The sequence below is a fragment of the Lytechinus pictus genome, chromosome 6, assembly GCF_037042905.1.
Source record: "Lytechinus pictus isolate F3 Inbred chromosome 6, Lp3.0, whole genome shotgun sequence".
NCBI classification, from domain to species: domain Eukaryota; kingdom Metazoa; phylum Echinodermata; class Echinoidea; order Temnopleuroida; family Toxopneustidae; genus Lytechinus; species Lytechinus pictus.
The window spans coordinates 20,302,820-20,324,037 of record NC_087250.1 but is presented as its reverse complement, the minus strand read 5'-3'; the positions used below and the strand labels follow the sequence as shown (position 1 = coordinate 20,324,037).

The 21,218-nt window shown below is 35.0% G+C and overlaps 1 protein-coding gene across 1 annotated transcript; it reads right to left on the bottom strand.

Annotated features, from left to right (window-relative positions):
• Nucleotides 1-3,930: 3,930 nt before the first annotated feature.
• Nucleotides 3,931-17,591, bottom strand: LOC129263697 (uncharacterized). The gene is made up of 6 exons (XM_054901596.2): nucleotides 17,377-17,591; nucleotides 13,410-13,571; nucleotides 8,995-9,069; nucleotides 7,934-8,182; nucleotides 7,223-7,291; nucleotides 3,931-5,125 (listed from the first exon to the last, which is right to left on the bottom strand). Exons 2-5 carry the CDS (start codon nucleotides 13,545-13,547, stop codon nucleotides 7,226-7,228), a joined length of 528 nt encoding a protein of 175 aa, XP_054757571.1. The 5' UTR covers nucleotides 13,548-13,571; nucleotides 17,377-17,591; the 3' UTR covers nucleotides 3,931-5,125; nucleotides 7,223-7,225.
• Between the last annotated feature and the right edge of the window lie 3,627 nt (nucleotides 17,592-21,218).

The window sequence follows — 21,218 nt, the reverse complement described above, 5'->3', positions numbered from 1 at the left end:
TGGTCTTTATTTAAATCTTTCTCAAGACATCTATCCCTCGTCCCCACTGCAGTACGATCAATTAAGACTGGCCTTTCGTTGCTGATCGCGAAAATCTCAATTTAGCCGCCCCCCCAAAAAAAAAAATGCCACGACTTCAGTCAAGAAATGAGAAGATCTGATATGATTTGATGTATTCCCTTGAATGCAAGCAAAACATGCAGAACCTAGTCTGCAGGCACAGACCCTCATTGGAACTTTGATCAACAAGTGTGCCTCCACGCAAAGACTAGCACATACAAAACCGACTGTTCCAATACAAGGCATGAGTAGGCTGCACATTCAGACCCTTATCTCGAGTGAAGGGTTTGCCCAGCAGACTATGCTGAACCCATGTAGTTTGGGGAAAGGTATCAACGCAAAGTCGAACTAGCAAGCATTGAACAGCGCCACCTATAACATTTCAAATCTGACCCGGTTATTAACCCATAATGCAACATTCTGAGTAGTGTAGTCTTGTAATATACAGTTTTGGAAATGATTATAAGACCACATTCTAAAGCTTCCATACCCTATAGTGTAGTTATTATTTTACAATCTGCATGTAGGTTTACTTTAATCATAACGTACATTCTTACCATAATAGCTTTGTTATATACCAAGAAAAAAAAAGAAAAAAGGTATTATTCTCATATCGAAACACTTGTTTCTAAATATAAGCAAAAGACATGTTAATTCATTTTCTGCAAAGCTAGATTTTAGGACTAACACAGTTAATGAGAGACCAGCACATTGCTGCCCAATTCGTCCCGTTTTAAATGTTATCAGAATTTCAATGGTGATGGTTTGATGAAGATTCATGGACAACATTTCCAGAACATTTGAGAAAAGAAAGACAGATGCAGGTGGGTTCCATTGCATGCTAAACGTATTGAGGGGAAGGGGGGGAGGGCACTCAGTATCAAATACATAAGAACTAAGACCAATTCTCACCATTTGTTGCTCCTGTCCCATCTCATTTTTCTGGATTTATTATTCTACTTCAATCATTTTAATTAAATCTGATCAGTGATAGTATTTAAATTGTTATATAAAGGCATCATGGCGGTTTTCTTTAGGTTCGTTTTAACACACTGTAGAAACGAAAAAAAATATTTGTCTATGTATCCGACTCTCTTTCTTTCTCCATCACATCATTTCATTCGTATCATCGTTCCCTCTGTCTCAATCTCTCTCTTTCCTCTCTCATACACACATACACACCCATAATCACCCTTACGTACGCACACACACCCTCTCCCCTCCCTCTCTCATGTCTCTCTCTCTCTCGTCACCTCTCATATAATGTACATGCAGCTTTTCGGGGAAGATAGAAAACCGAGAAAGCAGGACTTGTCACATCTATCATCTGTCTGATATCTTAACAGATATGTTTTATTCGTAATATTACAGCCCCGGACTCTTAAAAAGGATTGGCCAAAAATAAGTGATGCACCTGCAAACATATATCCGATAAAAATGTTTTAGAACCATTTAACAAATTTTTATTAAAGGGGAAGTTCACTCTGAAAAAATGTCTGTTGTAAAAATAGCAGAAAAATAAGGGATATTGGTGAAGGATTGAGCAAAATCCATTAAAGTTGTGACGTCATAAACGAGCAGCTGACCATATGCTAACGCATAAATGTTATTTTTAATGGTTTGCGTTGACTTATTTTGGTTTTCTCTTTAGTAACGGTGTGAAATTATTTGTCTATTGACATATTGAAGGTACAGTAAAAACCATTTCAATTTTCTGAGAAAATTATATTTCATTGATGTTGGAAAGCTGCTCGCATATGACGTCACAATTAAAATAATTCGAATTCTAATAGCTTTTTTATTATTTGATGGATTTTTCTCAAACCTTTGGCAATATTTTTTCTGCTATTTTTACAACTAGCTATTTTGTCAGGGTGAACTTCCCCCTATAAATTTTACCCTTTTAACCTTTGAACTAGCATCACATGTATACCATCAAGATGACTGTTTTTGACCAATCCTTTTTAAGAGTGTACCCCGAAAGTTATATATATATATATATATCAATATGATCAACGAAAGACATAATTATGATTGCATAAGCTGGAGAATATCTACCAGAAAATCGTTCCATTCTATCCGTGTTTGAGTATGATTCTACTCTCTTAACACAAATCAGTCAAATTGACTCGACAAGTAGTCAACTGGATGCAACTGATATGCTAGTCACATTTCTGACATATATTCTAGTTATTAAAAACCCTGTTCTAGTAAAATACGATTAGAATATAGTCAAATATGGCTAGAATAAAACTTGCACCCAGCTGACCCCATTGACTAGTCGTTTTTTACTTATTTGTTTTTAGAGTGTACTTATCATTAAGTCATGTGATTAAAACCTAGAATGTAGTTAATCAAATTTACGCATATTAAAAAAAAAAGTAGATTTCTAATAACAATCTTACTTTAGACCGAAAAGGAAACTGCCGATTTAACCCGTTGCTGGAGTGCTTATTTTTACATCTTTAATACCTTGGTCACATTTGCTCTACGGCGGCCGTACGGCGAGTCAAAAACAGCCGTTTTAACATTTTTTGTTCCAACTATATACATGATATATAGGTGGTTTGCATTAGAATTAATAAAACGGCTGTTTTCGACTCGCCGTACGGCCGCCGTAGAGCAAATGTGACAAAGGTATAACTGACTGTATAGTTATACAGTTTATAGGTCTAGTCTATAGGATAAGCCTCTACGAGTCCTTTAAGCCAATAATGAATAAGACATAATTGAGACTAGTTGAAATCAACGAGTGAAAGAAACACATGTTTCATAAATATTTCCAAAACTACGACGCTGATTATAATAATAAAAAATCTAAATACAAATGTTACAGCCATACCAACGAAATCTAGTTTAGACCGATTAAAAATGGCTTTCATAATATTTTCTCCGGCGACAATTGCTCCGATGGAAATTCTGCACGTCAAGACAAACATAAAATAAAACTCAACTTCCAACTCTTAATGAATCCTATAATCCTTATCTGTACATTATTCAGACCCCAAAAAAACTCTATTGCTTATGCTCTCTGATGAGATATCAGTAGGTTTTCGCATTTACTACGGGGAAACTCTACAACGTATTAATTCCTTTGAAATGCAATTAAAATCACAATGAAGAGCTAAGAGGCTTTTGTCGAAAGCTGGTGGACTGAGAGAGGAGATCATCCGAATATTTACACCGGACAAACAATTGCAAATATGTCGTTGTTCGGAGTCAAGAGATTTCGATGCTGTCCCGGTCCACCAACTTTCGACAGAAGCATCTCAGCTCTCCATTGTGATTTTAATTGGATTTTCAAAGGAAACGATGCTTTGTAGAGAGTGCCTCTGTAGTAAATGCGAAAACTACCTAATAAAACCGGAGCAAATGTCGCAGGTCCTGAGCAAATGTCGTGTCACCCAAAAATGACAGTTGGAATCGGTTTCGTTGGTCTTACTGCAACACATTTAACCACGACACCATGAGTTGCATATCAAGAAGACTTACACAAATTATACATTTCTACTAAAAAAAAAAAAAAAAAAAAAAATGGGGCGTTGCAAGAAACTCTGGATCATTTTGCAAGTCTATTTTCATTCCCGAAATCAAGCATATGCCGTGCAGTTAATTGCAAATTTGCGATTGATTGCTAATCTGATCCGTGAAACAAGGAGTGTAATCTGATTTGCTAAAGTTAAAAGTGATCAATCAACTGTAAAACTGCAACAGAATATTTGCGATTGATTGCAAATATTTTCTTGCAACACCCCCTAAATCTTATATAATAACGCATACACCATGTGACGCACGCACACAACACACTCACAAACACACACCCACACTCAGCAGAAAAAAAAAAACTTAACAATTGTCTACGAAAGTGGTAAAGAGGTATTGGTAATTCAATATATAAAATATGTAAATATAGATGTGCATAATGCTGGAAATCAAGATACAAAGATAGCGGAAGGAAGACATGATGTACATGAGGTTGGCAGCTTTATGAAAATGAAAAGTAAAAAGATGGAAAGTTTGACGTGAGATTGCCTGTGTGTGTTACAGCTGCATAGCTAGAAAGAGAGAGCCAGAGAGATGGGGGGGGGGTAGGGGTAAATATGAGGAACGGGGTGAGGGGAGAGGAGGGGCAGAGGGAAACAGGTCAAAGAACAAAAAGTGAGTACCACAAATAACAATTTTAACGACCGTCCCACAGTCTAAAAGTAAAGAAGCGTATTTGACTACTGAGACTATGGAGAACCAGTCCAAAATTTAGATTAAATTATTAATCCAGCAGTTGTAAAAGTCAATCATATTTGAGATTACTTTCTTGTGAAGTTTATATGGATGGATCCCTCAAAAATGTAATGTTAGGAATGCAGACAGGACAGGGAAGAATAAAATTTGTACAAAAAGGCTGGGTACATAGAGAGACATTTAGATTCGGAAGAGAGGGCGAGGGAGGAAGGGAAAGAGAGAGAGAGAGAGAGTGGGGGGGGGGGGTGTTTTCCAGAGTTACCTTACGAACTAAAAAAATATATACAGAATTACATAAAAGGGAATAGCATACTTGGCAATGTTATAATGATGAACATCTTACCCCCAATTATAGCAGAATTTGAGAAAAAACTCACGTGATAACTTAAAACACAATGTATGGGTAGTATTCTGCTAATTAAACTTCGGTTTAACCCCAGTCTAAACTAGAATTTCAAACCACACTTTTATGGAATACCGGACTTCATTATTTCTTCCTTATTCTTGGCAATTATGTACCTTTCATTAATGATCAACATTCAATTTCATAATTATTTTTGTCCCCCCCCCCCCCCATTCCTTCCGTTGCATGATTCGTTTTTCATGATTTTTTGCAGCTTGCAGGATAAGAAAAAAGTTCTCCTTCCTGGTTTATATACATGACTTGTGTTGATGTTCTTCGTCATTACAGATTAAAATTCATTTGCGATATATGTCTGCCAGGATAACTAGATTACCAAGAATATTTTATGCTGTGGTTCCTTTTCTGCTGTATCTCTGGGCCAGTGTAATTGAGGAGCGGAGTTCATTTCGTGGAAGAAAAACCCTGTTAAAATAACAAACAATACAAGGGATAAGTATATTTAATTGGTCTATATCTATTTTGGTAATTACCACAAGGCATTCCTATCCTACTTTGATGAAAGGTCAAGTAAAAAAGAAACGTGTAATTTTTAAGTAAAAGAGCAAAATTAATCCGTCATTAACGCATATACCAATGCATTACTAGCTTTATTGTAAACTAGCCGTATCTCAGAGAAAATGTTTTCTATGACACAAGTTCAAGTTTATTTATTCAACACCAAAAACACCACATCATAATCAAAATAGGTGTACATACAACGTAAATGAGTACATAAACATACATCAATTAGATTATAGCATAGACGACTGCCCTGAAAGAGATATGTTGAAAACGTATACACATCAAAAGCTAAATTTCGGTAATGGTACGCCACTTGCTTCTATTTGACAAACTAGGGCAAACATAAATCTAATCATAATACACTGAAAGAAAAGCGTGGGTGTTAAAACATAAAACAGACAGCAAATGGTGTCCAAAGAGAACAACATCTTCAGGTGTTAAAACTATACACTGTTGAGTTTGAATATAACACCAAAGTGGTACATGTGTTGTAATCATACACACATACACACATGGATGTTGAACTAACACTTTAAATTAAACACCGGAGTCAAATGACCGGTGTTGTCCTCTAGGTACACCTGGGGAGCATTTCCTGATTATTTTTGTCCGACAAGTTGTCAAATCTGACAACTTTCTTTGACTTTGATAGGCTTAAAGGCACTGTTACTATGGTAACTGTTGTGTGAAAGTTCCTACAAATCCTTTCATGAAATACTCCCCAGTTAACACCACATAATTTTCGTTGTGTAGTATTATTGTTTTCGTTATGAAGTATTACTGTGTTTGTTTTGTAGTATTATTGTTTTCGTTGTGTAGTAGTATTGTTTTCGTTGTGTAGTATTATTGTTTTCGTTGGGTAGTAGTATTGTCAGATCTGAAAACTTTCTTTGACTTTGATAGGCTAAGAGGCACTGTTACTATGGTAACTGTTGTGTGAAAGTTCCTACAAATTCTTTCATGAAATACTCCCCAGTTAACACCACATAATTTTTGTTGTGTAGTATTATTGTTTTCGTTGTGTCGTATGGTTGTTTTCGTTGTGTAGTAATATTGATTTTATTGTGTAGTATTTTTTACTTTTGTTGTGTAGTATTATGGTTTTCGTTGTGTAGTATTACTGTTTTAGTTGTGTAGTATTATTTTTTGTGTAGTATTATTGTTTTCGTTATTTAGTAGTATTATTTTCGTAAAGTAGTAGTATTGTTTTCGTTATGTAGTAGTATTGTTTTCGTTATGTAGTATTATTGTTTTCGTTGTTTAGTATTATTTTCGTTGTGTAGTATTATTGTTTTCGTGGTGTAGTATTACTGTTTTTGTTGTGTAGTATTATTGTTTTCATTGTGTAGTATTGTTTTCGTTGTGTAGTATTATTGCTTTCATTGTGTAGTATTATTGTTTTCGTTGTGTAGTATTATTGTTTTCGTTGTGCAGTATTATTGTTTTCGTTGTGTAGTATTATTGCTTTCATTGTGTAGTATTATTGTTTTCGTTGTGAAGTAGTATTATTTTCGTTGTGTAGTATTATTGTTTTCGTTGGGTAGTAGTATTGTCAGATCTGAAAACTTTCTTTGACTTTGATGGGCTTAGAGGCACTGTTACTATGGTAACTGTTGTGTGAAAGTTCCTACAAATCCTTTCATGAAATACTCCCCAGTTAACACCACATAATTTTTGTTGTGTAGTATTATTGTTTTCGTTGTGTCGTATTGTTGTTTTCGTTGTGTAGTAATATTGATTTTGTTGGGTAGTATTTTTTGCTTTTGTTGTGTAGTATTATGGTTTTCGTTGTGTAGTATTACTGTTTTAGTTGTGTTGTATTATGTTTTGTTGTGTAGTAATGTTGTTTTCGTTATGTAGTAGTATTATTTTCGTAGTGTAGTAGTATTGTTTTCGTTATGTAGTAGTATTGTTTTCGTTATGTAGTAGTATTGTTTTCGTTTTCTAGTAAAATTGTTTTCGCTGTGTAGTATTATTGTTCACCGTCTGATTACTTACATATTAAGCTTTGTAGATAGCTGGTATTTGCCTTGGAGGGTAATCGTAATACATCATCTGTTGTGGTCTCTGGTGAATGGAATAAAAAAATTAAATTATATATACATATATTTATATATATATATATATATATTTATATATATATATATATATATATATATATATATATATATATATATATATATATATACATCTTGGATGGGTTTCCATATTTCGTGCATCTTCAGAAATATCAGGGTCATTTACAGTGAAACCGAACTCCGAACCAGTTCGTTAACAGCCTGAAAGTGAATAAGATTATAAACACATGTCATATTATATATATAAACAAACTAACCAGTTTTCAATGAAATTGACCAGACGTTTGATGTCTTTTTTATTATGTTGCTATGAAATTTGATCAATAAATAAAATTCTAAAAAAAGAAATATCAAACCTTCGGCAATATCTTTTATTATTCTTCTGCTTTTTTACAATAAATTTAATTTGTCAGGGTGAACTTCCCCTCCGAAAGGTAAAGAGCGCACAAAGTTCCATACTTTTCATCTTGCGTGTTCGTGTTGTTTCCACTAATCTATAGCCTATCAGATCAGTGGTTGTTTCTTATGTTTCTTACGTTTTGGTATGGTCCCATATACTGTTAATTATGTTATGCAACGAGCGCTATCCAGTTTCAGTGCCCAATTTGTATGGGGATTATACGATACATACCTCAGAGGGCGCACTTGGGCCGAAAATAGAACCTGCGCAGCAGTCGACAAACATGGCGATGAGAGCAAGAAAGAGGATGAAAATATTGGCCAGGATGATGGCGGTGTAGAGCTCGACGTTCTCCTGCTGGAGTACGGTCAACGCGCCGGTCGCCGTGATCGATGACCACGCTCCCCATGTAACGAACCCGATGCAGATGGCGGCGACGATCAGGCCCAAGAAGTTACAGAGGATGACTGTGAATGAAAACTAAAATGGTACACAGAACAAAATAGATTACATTTTTAGCTTTGAAAACATATTTTTTATCCTTTTATCTCCAAGCATGACCATATGCAGCTTATGGGGCAGGGGGTAGTTGCCCCCTAGAAAATTCGAAAACTTTACAGTTTTTACTGGAAATTTTCACATAAGTCACCAAAATTGTGCACAAATAATCCTCCTATTTCGCTTTAAATATGCAAGTAAGTGTTCCCAAAATAAGCTCGGTCGCTTTATTCCCTCGCTTTTGATTTTTTTAATTGTTAATGCATCTTGCCCCCCCCCCCCCCTCCCGGGAAAAATGTCTACTTACGGCAATGTTTCCAAGAATCATTATCTCTCCAAATCAATAAAAGTAACAGTATCAAAGGCTTAAACAACAATGATATTTATTGATATAGATGTATCGTTAAGAGCGATTAATCTAAATGGTGTTTTCCGCACAGGCCTGGGGTGTTGGATTGCAAATGATTATTACACATACCAGGCTTTTTTATGTCCAATATTTACTTTGAGAACATCGAGACAACCATACCAACCGATATATAAAGTAAATCATTATATTGTTAGTCACATAAAACTTGAAATACTTCGGTCAAACCTTGTGAGGTTTTTTAAATGGGGGGGGGGACTTATCCAATCTGACCCACCCCATCCAGCCATTCCGCTGAATGCAGCTCTGAGAGAGAAAGAGAAAGAGAGAGAGAGAGGGAGAAAGAGAGGGAGAGAGAGAGGGGGAGGCAGTTCATATGGACAAACAAGATAAACATATTTATGGAAAAGAAGAACACAAAACTTACCGGCATGATGTCATCGCGGTTTCTCTTTTTCTTCTCAAAAACTTGTGTCAAGTTTGCACACCCGATCATGACGTACTGTGGGGACGACAATGAGAGAAATTGAAGGGGGGGGGTGAGAGAAAGCGGGGGTGGGTAGGGGAAGGACGACAGATAGACAAACAGATAAAGAGGGCGATTTGGGAGAGGGGAATTAGAAGGATAAGAATAATGAGAGGGAGAAGAGAGTCATTAATAAAGCGAAGATGCGTATAGGAAGGGGATATGATCCTTTTGAGATATTTGAGCAAAAATTTAAACTTATAGGAATTTGTCATCTCTCATTTCGAACGGAAAACCTTTCGTCATAGAAATTTTAAAAAATCGGACTTTTCCTCCATTATTAAGAAGGAAGTTGTAATAAAAAGTATGGAATTTTGAATGCCTTATTCTTGTTTTTTAGTTGTAAACTTATCATTATAAAAAAAAAATTATATGGAGCATTTATATAGCGCTTAATACAAAGCAGTTTCTAAGCGCTTTACAATTTAAACAGACGTTGAATAAAACAAATACAATATAATTAATTTAAATAGAAACAAAGTATGAATATAAAATATTAAATGAATCTATACAGCATACAGTCTTCAAACAAATCAGTCAAATTGACTCGACAGCTGGGTGCAACTGATATGCTAGTCACATTTCTGACATAATTTCTACTAAGAAATAACTCTGTTCTAGTAAAATACGACTAGAAAAAAAAGTCAAATATGACTAGAATAATAGTTGCACCCAGCTGACCCTATTAACTAGTCATTTTTGACTGATTCGTTGTTAGAGTGTACAGTATATATCACAACCCAATAACTTTATTCTACTCCTTCACATCCCATTCATTACCTTACACATTTAAGAACTGTGGTGTTAAAACTGACACCAGTTGGTGTTAATAGAGGACCACACCCCGAGGTGTTAAAATTACACCCTAGAGATTGAACATAACACCAAAGAGTGTAAATGTAACAACCAATGGTGTTGTAATAACACCTATAGGTGTTAAACTAACACCATCAATTTAACACCGGAGTAGAATAACTAGTGTGGTCCTCTATGTACACCGGTTAACATCACAGTTTTTGCTGTGTATTATTTTGTTATTTTGCACAAATTTCGCAATTTTTACTGTTATTTTACTCTATCATTGTGGAGTCATCTGGATGTTTTTTTTATCAAATTTTAAATAAATATGATGCTAGGAGAAAAGGATTTTGTCTCTTCAGCTCCATCTCTCTGGAAAGCTCTTCCCCTGAGGACCCGATTAGCAGAATCGCTTGAAGCATTTAACAAGTTTTTAAAAACCTATCAGTTTTCTTCTTACTTTAATTTGTTGAATATTTTAAGGTAATTTGATCTGTCCATACACCCACACAGCGAGCAAATCTGTATTCCCATCCCTCTGCCCCTCAAAATAGTTTACTACAGATAAATGGCGCATAATAAATGTGTTTATTATAATCATTGTCATTATTATTACTATCATTATTATTAGCATTTTATTATCATTTTGATCACGATAAAATGTATCTTGTTTGCTTTTTAGAGATGTGAAAATAAAGGGATTTGATTAAAAAAGCGGTTTATTAATATTTGAAAACTCGGTTATTTAATATCTCATGTATGTGGGCCTTTATAAAAATTTAATCAGCATTTTTACTGTGCATCGACCTGCATGTAGAATTATCGGGTGGAGTATCATAATATGACAATGGCTTTAATTCGGGTCACAAAACTTGAATAAAAAGAGAAAGAACCTTTTGATAAATAACAGTGTAAATAAAAGACGTTCGCTACCCTTCATTCCATACACAGTACGTCATAATGCAAAAAAAATGACGAGCTTAAAGGGCGAATCGAACTCGGTGAAGTTGAAATATATATAGTGAGATTGTATGGTATTAGAGCGTTTTACACAGTGAATTAATACGGGCCGGATTAAATTTAAAAAATATGATGATGCTATAAAGAGCGGTTCCACGGTAAAAAAAAAACGCTGTTCAGTGATTTTTTTTACCACGCATTTTATGCCCGTTACTCTAATAACTATTGTTTAAGGTTTTAAACAAATTGTTCAAAAAGTTTTAAACAACAGAGTTTTAAAAGATTAATCATTTCCAAAAGTTTTTTTTTATAATTTGTAAAAGTTTTCAACAACTTGTTGTCAGGGTAACGGGCTTAGACTATGCGTTATTTTATACTGTGAAACTATATTGACTGTAGGTCTATTGTTGTTTACCTGTAAAATATGTAAGCATTTCTCATAAGCATATATAAATAGCGGATTATTCACATTAATGATATCAAAATAATGACCACGAAGAGAGAAAATATGCAAAAAAGTCATTGCTAATAGTTATTGATTGATGCAATATAAATAATAGAAACATGTATTCTGTTTCAAACGTTTAAATTTATTTGGCATTTACTACTCTATTACTCAAAGATTAATTAAAACAAACTGATTAAAATTTTAAATGAAAACTTTGAAAAGCCAAATAAAAAAAACACAATTTATGGGAAATAATTATGTGAATCCATTCTAACAAAACACTTACTCAAGGAAGGAAAAAAATAAACATGCCATAAGTAACAGAATTACTCTACAAAATTCGCAAATTAATTATTGCATTTAAAGAAAATCTGTCATAACTATTTAGAAATGACCGATCACAAATGGACTTAGATGTTATAACCAAACATCTCTAAAATTAATTTACGTGTAATCATATTTTGTCTTTAACTACGCTATATTTCAACAGTACAAAACTCGCAAATTATATATTGCATAAAATTTGAGGAATAAATATCATAAACTATCAATTACCGATGATGCGTGGACTTACAAAGAACTAAACAGAAAATCATCTCTATATATAATCGGGTTACATGACTTGTAATCATATTTTGTCTTTAACTTCGCTACATTCCAACAAAATTACTCCACAAAGCTCGCTAAGTATTCATTGTATTTATAATGAACAGTATAACAAGGTGGTGCCCGCAGTTGAACGCACAGTCTACATGTAATAATATTGTCATTGAGCCATGCGGGGTCAAATTGATTCAAATTGCTTTTGATAGTTTTTGGAAAATTTTGGGTGTGTCCTATATCCTACAGAGTGTACAAAAGTCTGAATTGGTTCATAGTTTTCCATATCACTGCGAAATTATGTTTGCATTGAATTCGTGTTTGCTTTACTCCGACATGCAAACACGTACCATTGGGCTGGTCCCACTGTATTCGATGGTGACCTAACAAATATTATCCAGACAATCAAGTACATGTATATATGGTTACGAAGGAATTGTTAAGTTTCATTGTTTTTGTATTTATTTGAATTTTCGAACATTCCCTTTTCAAATCTTATCTGATATCCGTGTTTTATTGGGGCAAGGGGGTCGTTTTATTAATAGTTGTTATTTTGATTGGCGGTGGAAGCTTATAAAAGTAAAAGGTGCAGGGGTGGATCCAGCTTGGGCGAATAGGGCGAAGGGGAGGGGACGGAAAAATATCTACATTTTCCCTGATCGGCCGCTAAAAGCTGATTTTTTTTTTAGGGGGTAGTTCTAAATAAAGACTAAAGATTAAAATAAGTACATCATAGGTTTATTCTTACAAATAAGATAACGTATATCATAAGGACTAAAATAAATAGTGCGGGTGCGAAGTGCGAGCTCATTTTTTAATCTGTCATGTATTCAGACGTAAAAATTGAGCACTCTGATAAGTTTTTGTAATCAAAACCAGATTTACTCACAAAACATACTGTTTGACTTATACAAACAAAGATAAAGAAATGCAGAGCACGAGCTGAAATTTTTGAAATACTGACCTGAAATGGGATCTGTCAAAGATTGTTTGCAGTATCTTATGAATAGGATACAAATGTAAGCAATCAAAAATGGGAGCGCGAAGCGCTAGCTGCAATTTATCTTATTATCAGACCTTACCAATGAACAGTACAAGCATCTTTTAAAACATGAACAGGATGGGTAGCTCACTTAAGCTACTGAACGATTGATATTTCGACCTGAAAAACTAGACAGCCCTAGCAAGTTTTAATAAATGATAGATAAAGCATACATGCATGACGCAGAAACAAATCTTTTATTTATATATTTTTATAGATTTAGACCTTAAATGGGGTACTCTAATCACCTTTGGTAAACATTAACAGAATCGTGAGAATTGTTATCTAATTAAACATTGGATGCGACCGCGAAGCGCGAATAATTTTCATATTATATTTCGACCTGATAATAAAGAGGTGTTAATGTCACGCGATTTTTTCGTATTTTCATAAATGATAATAATTCACTCTAATGTTCTTCCATGGTTCTTCCAAGATAAGATAGCATGAAGGTGTGTTTACACTTACCAGGAGACCGCACCAGAGCGGGACTGCGGCGGCGGCATGACCGAACCTTAACGCTGCCCCGTTCCCTTGGAGTGCGAGAATGATCCCATAGGCGATCATTACCACTCCCGTGAAACCAAGAAACTTTTGCCTGAACATGGTTGTGATGTAAGAGCCGCGGACCTGCAAGACAGATGAAACATGATTTGAAATCATATTCAGAAATGATGACCATCATGTCAATCTCTTTAAAGGGGAATAAAACCCTTGGGACTAGTAAGCTTGTATCGTGAAAACAGAAAAAAAAACAAAGAAACAAACCAATGAAACTTCCAAATTGAGAAAAGGTGAAAAATATTACAAAAGTTACAGAAAATTATAATGCTGAGATTACGAATGAAGTGGACACTACTGGCAATGTGATATGCATGTATGGTCATGATGGCGTTACACTTGTACACTCCCCAACTACTTTTCTCAATATCTTACTTAAAATTTCACTTTTAATGAAGTCTGTCCATGGATCAGGTGTTTTTCCCCATGGAAGGACTTGTAATGCTGCAGAGTTATTAAGAAATATAGGCCCACGGCGGACAAAGACATGCGTTGTACTTTCATTAGAACGAGCAAAAGTAGATGCTCCGATGAGAGCTGTGACATCTTAATCTTGGTCGCATTGCCAATAAAAAGATCTCCATATCATTAGCATTTTAAACATTCAAATGCTCATACCATTCCCATTGCTTGTTCAATTGTTCTCAAATTGTAATTGATCTTATTCTTCGATATTTCTTTTTTGAAACCAACTTACTTCTCTTTAGTGGTGCTATTGTGAAAGCGGTGATTGATGTGTCAATTACTTTTATATTATTTTCATGGTTCATGGTGTTGATAATTGCATTGATAATAGAATCATGATGATGGCATCAGTGCTGTCGATGATGTCAAGGATGATGATGATGATGATAATGACGATGATGATAATGATAACAATGATGATGATGATGGTGATAATGATGACAATGATGATGATGATGATGATGATGATGGTGATGATGAGGATAATGATGATGATGATGATGACAATGATGATGATGATGATGGTGAGGATAGTGATGATGATGATGATAATGATGACAATGATGATGATGATGATGGTGATGATGAGGATATTGATGATGATGATGATAATGATGACAATGATGATGATGGTGATGACGATGATGATAATAATGATGATGATGACAATGATGATGACAATGATGATGATAATGATGATGATGATAATGACAATGATGATGATGATGATGACAATGATGATGATGACAATGATGATGATGATGACAATGATGATGATGATGACAATGATGATGATGACAATGATGATGATGACAATGATGATGATGACAATGATGATGATGATGACAATGATGATGATAATGATGATGATGACAATGATGATGATGATGACAATGATGATGATGATGATGATGATGAAGAAGAAGATGATGATGATGATGATGATGAAGAAGATGAGGAGGATGATTATGATGATGATGTTGGTGAAAATCATGACGAGTATGATGATGATAATGATGAAATGATGATGATATGATGATGATTATGATGATGATGATGATGATGATGATGACAACTACATGTATGTTATTGGCGATCGTAATGATGATAACAATGTGGATGATGATGATGATGATGAAGATGAGGAGGATGGTTATGATGATGACTTTGGTGAAAATCATGACGAGTATGATGAAGATAATGATGAAAATGATGATGATGGTGGTGGTGATGGTGATTATGACAATGATGATATGGATAATGGTGATGATGATGATGATGATAATGATGGTGGTGGTGTTTATGATGATGATAATGATGATGGTGGTGGTGATTATCGTGATTATGACAATGATGATAATAATGATTATAATGACGATGATTTTGGTGGTGGTGGTGATGGTGATTATAACAATGACAAGCAAATAAAACAAAGGTAAAATCCCGGGGGGCCACTTACATTGACGAGTGGATACCATGCGCGAACAAGAAAACACGTAAAAAGGATGTCTTTTTCAAGATAGGGCACGTTACGTACGTAACGTGATAAGGGTGTCAAAAACACAAAAATATTGAAAAAAGGGTATCTATTTCGCTCGGAAAAATATACGTGTTCAGGGTCAAATATGGGGGGATGATAAAACAAAATCAAAATGTTTTATAAAGGATGTCCTTTTTGCCCCAACACTACGTGTTTAGAGTCCGATTTGCGCGAGGTGTGGAAGGTGGGGCCGTATTAAACCAAAATAATGGTGTAAAAAGGTAAAACCGACGACCGACGGACGCGTGACATATCAATAAAATATCTCTGTACTTGTTTAGGGGTTCATTTCAGCGAATACTTGCTAAGAGTATCGTTTTGTTTCCAATACTTGTTAAGGGGTGCATTTTCAGAATATGGAAAATACATCGCTGTACTTGTTTAAGGGCTCAGTTCTGGGAATACTTGCCAATAGTATTTGTTTCCAATACTTGTTAAGGGTAGGATTTCACACGCCAATACTTGTTAAGGGGTGCATTTTTAGAATATGGAAAATACGTGTTTAGGGTGCTTTTCAAGACACCGTGGTCGCGCATGGTATCCACTCGTCAATGGAAGTGCCCCCCCCCCCCCGGGGTAAAATCTGACAAGAAAAACAAAATGGTCCTCGATCATTTGTGTATGAACATGGACCTACTACCTATTACATGAACGACATATATTTGAAACATGTTTCCATAAAAAAAAATATTTACTGTGACTCTCAAAAGGGGGGGGGGGGGGTACACTTTTGTATTAACTACATATGTACATAAAAATATTGTCTATGACCCAAAAGGGGGGGGGGGCACGGACCGGATGAGATCTGTTTGATGATACGGGTAAGAGGATTCCAATGCAAGGTCCTTTGAATTTAAAAGAAAATGAAGATGCTGCATTTTTACATTCTTCAACATAATAATTTTCAGGATTTCTAGTGTTATAACTGTGAATCAATATTTTACCTTTGATCATAAAGGCAAGATTATACGGCACTTTATTTTGTTTATGTTTAAAAACCATTAATGCTACACAATATTGATTCAACTGATATACATTTATGAAATTAAGTTTTTTTTAAAGTAATGATAATAATAAAAATTATATCAACAATGATAATAATTATCATCATCATAATCATACTAGTGATACTAAAACTAATGATAATAAGAATAATTATGATCACATATATTATCATACTAAGAGCAAGGTATCATGCATCATGTTCATGTGATATGAGCGCAGAACCCAAATAAAAGTTTATTTAAGATATAGTCCGTGAGTGCAGTTTATAAACATTTCAAATGCAAAAAAAAAAATCGACTTTATTATGCTCTTTTATCCTGCTTTCAAATAAATGGAAATGATATGTGCATTATTGGTAACTAGGTGTGCACTTGTTTTTAAAAAAAAAATCGTTATTTTGTCGATATCAGTCGTACTATTGCGAGGTTCATAAAAGATACGGTCTCTCTCTACATATCCACCCGAAGTGAAATATATTTCGAGGCGAATGTGTATATAGGCAAAGTCAAACAGATGCCAAAGGACTGTTAACCCTTTAATTGACTGCATAGAATAAAACAGATGAATAAGCCCTAATAAGGAATACATATAATAAGTTTTATCTCATTTGACGCCAATTAATCAGTTGTTTAGGGACTTGTCTAGCCATAATTTAACTCGAAGGAACAATCGGAAGTGCCACCTCATTATGGTAATCGTAATAATTTGGTAGAGCAGAGACTGAACACTAAAACTTGTGAGAAAGAAGTTAGATTGGTCCCATGTCTTGTAACATTTCTTCCGCTATAACATGTCGTTCCGCGGTGGTAAATAATGTTTTCAAACTTTTCGCCAAACTTATATCCGTCGACTTATCCGACTTACCTTCAAATCTAAGACCGAAGCAACTGAAGAAAGTTTCCTCTTCGAACGTTCTGCTGTGTCTTTTGGGGAGATTAACTTTTGCAACCATTCAATAGACAGTAATATGCGAACGAAATATAAAACAACCGGGCAATACTAATGCTATCGCACGATGCAAAATAGCTTTCGACGATACAGATCAGTGGCGACGCGCCCTTATTTTGTGTACCGAGATCCAAATTTCGTTTACACACGCAAACCCTTTGAACACACACAATTGAAAAACCACACCGCATCGATTTATAAAAAAGCAAAAAATGCGTGCGAACAGAGGTCTTAGGCCACTAGGATTAGGTAATACAAAAGAATCGACATGTAGAGTCTTTTGTATTGTTTGTCCCGCTTCAGTGAGGTATCATAACTAAATGAGAGAGGAGAGATAGAGGGGGAGAAAGGGTAAGGGAGAGAGAGAGAACGGGAGAGAGGAAGATAGAGGCAGGGGCGGATCCAGGATTTTCCAAAAATAGGGGGGGGGCACATTTCCCCGACGAAATAAGGGTTTTCAACTAAAAAAAAAAAGGACATTGACTAGCAAAAAAAAGGTATTCACTTTCAAAAGGGGGGCAAGGGCCGGCTTTGCCCCCCCCCCTTGGATCCGCCGGTGGATATAGAGAGGGTGTGGAGGGGAGAGGTACGGGAGAAAGGTGGGGAAAGAAAGAGCAAGAGAAGAGAGGTGGAGGGGGGTTGGGAGAGAGACCGTGAAGGAGAAAAAAAGAATCAGAGCTCCAAAGGTTAAGGGGAACAGGAAGTGGGGGGGGGGGGATTGTATGGAGGAAAAAGAACAAAAAATATGAAAGCTTGATCATGTTGATAGGGTAGGGATGGCTGATTTGCAGTATATTCTCCAATATATTTTCAAATATTTTCTGAGCGAAATAGTGATATTGAATTCAATTTGATGTGAAAAGTTTCATTGAGAATGATTAGACGTATTCTTTAAAGACCCTTGCAACACAATTCTAGATAAATTCTAATGTATTTTACCAGCTATACACAATTCAACTTTCAATAAACAGATCAAACAATGTGAAACGATCTAATGAATCAATCGGTCAATTCAGTACCCGATCAATATGATCCAACGAATCAAGTAAACCAAGCAATTAAATAATCAGGCAAATAGAATTATTCAATGGTTCATTTATGTTAGTCAATCAATCAATTTTCCAATCATTGACTTATCAATTAATCAATATTCAATGTTGTTGTTTGTTGGAAATTAATGGCGACCAGTCATATTTGACTATAACCGCCAACTCGTTTGGTCAACTATTATTTTCTTTCTTTTCTTTGACGTGTCCTTTATAATCGTTCCTCTCCTTTCTTTGTTTGTTTTTGTTTTTTGTTTTTTAATAATAATTTTTATTATTATAAAGGCTATCGTATCTTACAGGTTACCGCATGATCCCGTCCCTTCTAACGACACCGTCCAGACATCGTCCTGTCTCTCCGGTGTAGACAGGGGGCTCCCTTTTATTTGGGATACTCTATAGTCTTGAAACTCGGAAAAGAAATAGAGCAATAAACTGTTAAAGAGTCTTTTCCCGTGAAATGATCTCGCATATAATTACCAATCAAATACATGTATGTCTGTTTTGTTTTGTAAAGAGAAAATATAAAATTTGATATGGGGAGGTTCGGATTATTCGAAATTTATGGGGGCATCCAAAATGAGGGCTTTAATAAATGAAATGGTGCATTGTTAAATCAAGGTTGTAAGTTAGATGGATATGATCGAGTTAGTAAAAAAAATTATATGTATATACACACACATGCATATACATTTTTTTTTTCAATTTCTTCATCTTTATTCTTTTTCCTTTCATTTCTTCTCCTCTTCCTTCCATTTTCTTCTTTTTTTTTCTTTTCTTTTTTCCTCCTTCCTTTCCTTTTCCTTTCTTTTCCCTTTTATTTTTTCTTTATTTCCTTTGTCTTTCTCAGTTTTTTCTCTTTTCTCTTCTTTTTTTTTTTCTCTTTTTCTTTTTTTTCAAAATGATAATGAGCTCTACTGAATACAAGGAATATAACCCAGAGGGAAGAGAGATACATCTTATTCTAAAACAAACAGAACAATAACCATCGTCTCATGTGGTCATCATACTCATATAAATGACATATATATATACACAAATACACACATATGTACCTATATGAACAAATAAATAATTACATACTAATCAAATAGATATATTTCTCCCTTCCTTCACGGATAAAAAAAAAAAAAAAAAAAAAAAAAAACTTTCCTGCTATTCTTTTTGGAAGCGTTTCGTTCTTTGAACGAAACGAACCAGTGCACTTTGGACACCTGGGTCCCAAGAATTCAGGAGCCTAAGGATTTCCTCGGGATCGGCGATGTCTGCCTCGACAAGAAGCATCGACCTTTCAATTATATACTTAGGGCATTTTACAATGTAGTGTTCAATTGTTTCTTTCTCCGGACATGAATTGCACTGTCCCGTTGGGTGTATTTTCATTCGCCAGAGATCTTCATTTAGTCCTATATGACCTAATCGGAGTCGACGAAATATCTTTTCTCTTGCTCGTTCTAATGAGCAAGTCGGTGTTTGTAAGACCGACCTTTGGATTACTTTATAGTGGGTATTAGGGGAGTTTTGCCATCTGGACTGCCATTGATTAAAAGAAATTATCTTTAAAATGTTATTCACTTCGGACGTACATAAGTGATTTGTTATTTCTATGGGTTTATTGAGAGCTGCTTTGGCGTGAAAATCGGCACGTTCATTACCCATTATTCCACAGTGGGAGGGGATCCATTCAAAACTAACATCAATATTTTTAAATTTTAGATGGGACAAACTTAATAGTATTTCCGAAATGAAATTTTCTTCTTTGTTATTCTTTAGTGCCAGTAAAGCACTTAAGGAGTCTGTGAAAATAACAGTACCTACATAGATGTTATCTAACTGGTGTAGCCAATTAAGGGCCAGCATGATACCTGCCAGTTCGGTCCTGTAAATAGAAGTACCATCTGACAATCTCTTTGATTGTTGATAAGAGAATGCTGGAACGCAAAATGCTGCAGAACTGCGCCTTTCCTTGGGTGTTTTGGATCCATCAGTAAAAATGTGGAGCTGATTATTCCATTTCGTATTAATAATTTCTAAGCTTGTTTGTAGCAAAAATAATGGATTATCTGATTTACTTACCTTGTTTGTCAGTTCCGTTGATATAACTGGTTTCGTTAGTAGCCAAGGGGGAAAATTTATGGGTTTAAATTTTTCTATACATAAGTAATTATTCGAATTTGCTGTTCGATACCCGAAAGGTTTATTGCAATTCTTACCTTCCATATACTGATATTGCCAGCAAGGTTGTAAGCTTGAGAAAAGAGGATGCTTAGGTTGAAGTTCTATACTATGTTTGAATTTATGAGCTAGCTGTTGTCTTCTGAGATCTAGTGGAGTTTCTCCCATTTCTACTTGTAGAGATGCTAAAGAGGTAAGTGGAAGTGCACCTGCACATATCCTTAAAGATTGGTATTGTATTGAGTCTAAAGTTTTCTTAACACTTTCTGAAGCACTATCATATGCCTCACATCCGTAGTCCAGGAGGGATCGGATATAGGATCTATATATCATCAATAGGGACTTAGAAGAGCTTCCCCATGACGTACCAGTTAAACATCTGAGGATATTCATTTTTTTCTTACATCTGGTTGCAATGTTCTCTATATGTTGAGTCCAGGTAAGTTTCTTATCAAAAATTATTCCTAAAAAGCGATGCGAATCTTCACATTTTAAAGGTATGCTATTTATAGTAAGATTTATCTCAGATAATTTTCT

Excerpts from the sequence above, each read along its gene's own strand:
- LOC129263697 (XM_054901596.2), bottom strand. The coding sequence starts at position 13,547 with ATGTTCAGGCAAAAGTTTCTTGGTTTCACGGGAGTGGTAATGATCGCC. Across the intron at positions 9,070-13,409 it reads CGCTCTGGTGCGGTCTCCTG|TACGTCATGATCGGGTGTGC; the intron begins GTAAGTGTAAAC and ends TCGTCCCCACAG. Across the intron at positions 7,292-7,933 it reads GCCCAAGTGCGCCCTCTGAG|AGACCACAACAGATGATGTA; the intron begins GTATGTATCGTA and ends TCCATTCACCAG.